Source organism: Cephus cinctus, unplaced genomic scaffold (genome assembly GCF_000341935.2).
Source record: "Cephus cinctus unplaced genomic scaffold, Ccin1 Ccin1_scaffold0468, whole genome shotgun sequence".
Classification (NCBI taxonomy): domain Eukaryota; kingdom Metazoa; phylum Arthropoda; class Insecta; order Hymenoptera; family Cephidae; genus Cephus; species Cephus cinctus.
Window position 1 is genome coordinate 180,052 of NW_014333144.1, and position 2,308 is coordinate 182,359.

General features: G+C 40.5%; 1 protein-coding gene across 2 annotated transcripts in view; it reads left to right on the forward strand.

The window, feature by feature from the left end:
* LOC112494401 overlaps positions 1–498 on the forward strand; it is a 1,912-nt gene extending 1,414 nt beyond the window's left edge. Inside the window, exon 2 of one of the 2 annotated variants that reach the window (XM_025085359.1) lies at positions 104–498. In XM_025085359.1, the coding sequence (XP_024941127.1) occupies positions 104–450 (347 nt within the window). In that variant the 3' untranslated portion in view covers positions 451–498. The other variant, XM_025085358.1, reaches the window with a different exon arrangement.
* The last annotated feature ends 1,810 nt before the right edge of the window (positions 499–2,308 follow it).

Below are 2,308 nucleotides of genomic sequence, written 5' to 3' on the forward strand. Positions count from 1 at the left end.
ATTCTCATGCCCACTCATGAGCTCGCCTTCACGTACTCTTACGGTGAGCGGGCAATTATTATCAAACCGGCAATGCCGGTGTCTACGGACAACGATGGCTTGGGTATTAAAAGAGCTAGGACATACACACCTACGGTTTTCATGAAGAGGGTGTCCTACCTCAATCTCCAGAGGGTCCTGCGCTGCGTAACCTTTCAAATAACCAGTCTACGCGAGATTACCCATAGTGCTAACAACTGTAAGGACACGCTGATTGCGGAACTCGACCGTCGCGGAGATGACACCTCCTCCAGGGACAACATATTGGGTGATCTTCGGTTGGTTCTGGAGAAGAAAGGCCTGTGGTCACCGGCACTTAATCAATTATTGTTGGAGCTGCTGTCCCTGTATAATCACGAGTACCTTTCCTTCGTGCGGAGCACCATGGAGGACCAGAACAGCTATAAATAGGGCCTTTTTTTTGTAATAAAAAAACTGTACGCTTGATGTTTCTTGCAAAATGTGTATAATATATTTTTATTTAAAAAAACTGTTTTTTTTTGTTTCCTGCACCTCCATCTCCCCATATCTTCTCAATAATTTATAAAGCATTAAGCGTATTCCGCTGTACGTTGTTATTCGACGCCGCCGTACACCTGCAGGGATTTTCACTTCGCCAAGATAAAAACATTCTTCAGAGGCGATCTGAACCCTGATTACATCATTGTTCGAAGAATGTCATGCGGCTTGGGAAACGGGCAGAATCGGGGACCAGGCCTTACCAATTAATCAGGATAAGTTTTTACGACTTAAAGCAGATTCGCGTCAACAATACGGTAATAATCGAAAATGTATCACGCGCTACAGCTTTATAATATACATAATGTGTCTTACAAAATACGGTGTTCTATTTTACCACGGGTACACTTATCTCCTTAGGATAATTAAAAAGTTACCGACCGGCGGTCAATGTATAATTACCGACCGTGATAGGCCCCTGAAGGCATGCAACGCCGCTGCTACTGAGTTTCGGGGCCTTAGGACCAGGTCCGCATGGTGGGGGGAGCAACAACACAGGTTGGCGGTGGGGAGAGCCGACCACATTGGCGAGGGGCGACGCCATAGTGCGGAAGGGGGGGGGGCGGTCGCAGCGCTGCGCGCTCCGTGACTCACAGGGGACAGTGGTGGGGGTTTGTTGTGACGGCCAGAAGTGGTATGTAATTATTGCTGTGATTGGCTGAGAAATGGATACAGGGGTATTCATACCTCGTGCATTAATTGATGACCACTAAATGTTTTAATTAGACTACCAATGATCGACTAGCGTTCTTGCATTGATTAATTCTTTCGAAGGGAAAATATTTATCGACCGTAAATGTGTGTTCCTACACCCATGTCCAGTCAAGCTGGACACTGCAATCGTTTTTTTAATTTTTTACGAAAACTAACAACCATCAAACATTTTAATTATGATATTCGTTACCACCAAACGATTACGCATCGACTGAGCACTTGAAAAACTTAACTCGTTGAAAAAAAAAAATTCAGCTAACTTCACGGTCAAATTTTGATTATTTGATTATAAAAAAATGACCGACCACCAAATGTTTTTATTAGGCCACCAATGACCACCAAACGACCACCAATCGATTTGGCATGATAAAAAGTTAAAAAGTTAAAATTGCCCGGCTAACTTCACTGAGGTTACAATTACGAAGCTGAATCGTTGCCAACGCGCCCAATACGTGTTTTTCGCATGTCATAATCCATAGTTGATAGAAGTGAGCAGCCTTACTTGTTGCGACACGGACTCTCATGAAGATGTAAGAGAAAAATTGACAGCAATGAAAAAAAATCTCATTTTTATATTTCATTTTTATCTCCTATCATTTTATGTCCAAGATTTATAAGTGTAATTTTGTTGTTGGTAATTTTTCGTAATGCCTTCTTTATCCGTCTGAATATTATTTATGCGTCATTTAAACGGTTTAACGTTCACTGATTCATGTACCAATTTATTGCATGTATACGATGTAATATAATAAAATATTTGTAGACTAATGTATTCATGTATTAAATGAATCCCCCAAAAAACACTTACGTGTAAAAAACTACGCCAAGTACAGGATTAATGTGAATTCCTCTAACAAAAAGTATTGATATCATATTATTGAGGCCAAGTACATAAGTCACTACATGTTTTCCTATTATATGATCTAGCACTGGCCCATCATTTTAATTATATTTTCAATATTTCCTATAACGTTTTCGCTACTTTTTTATGTTACTACTGCTTCCCGTATTTAATTATGACTTAATGGTGATTTAA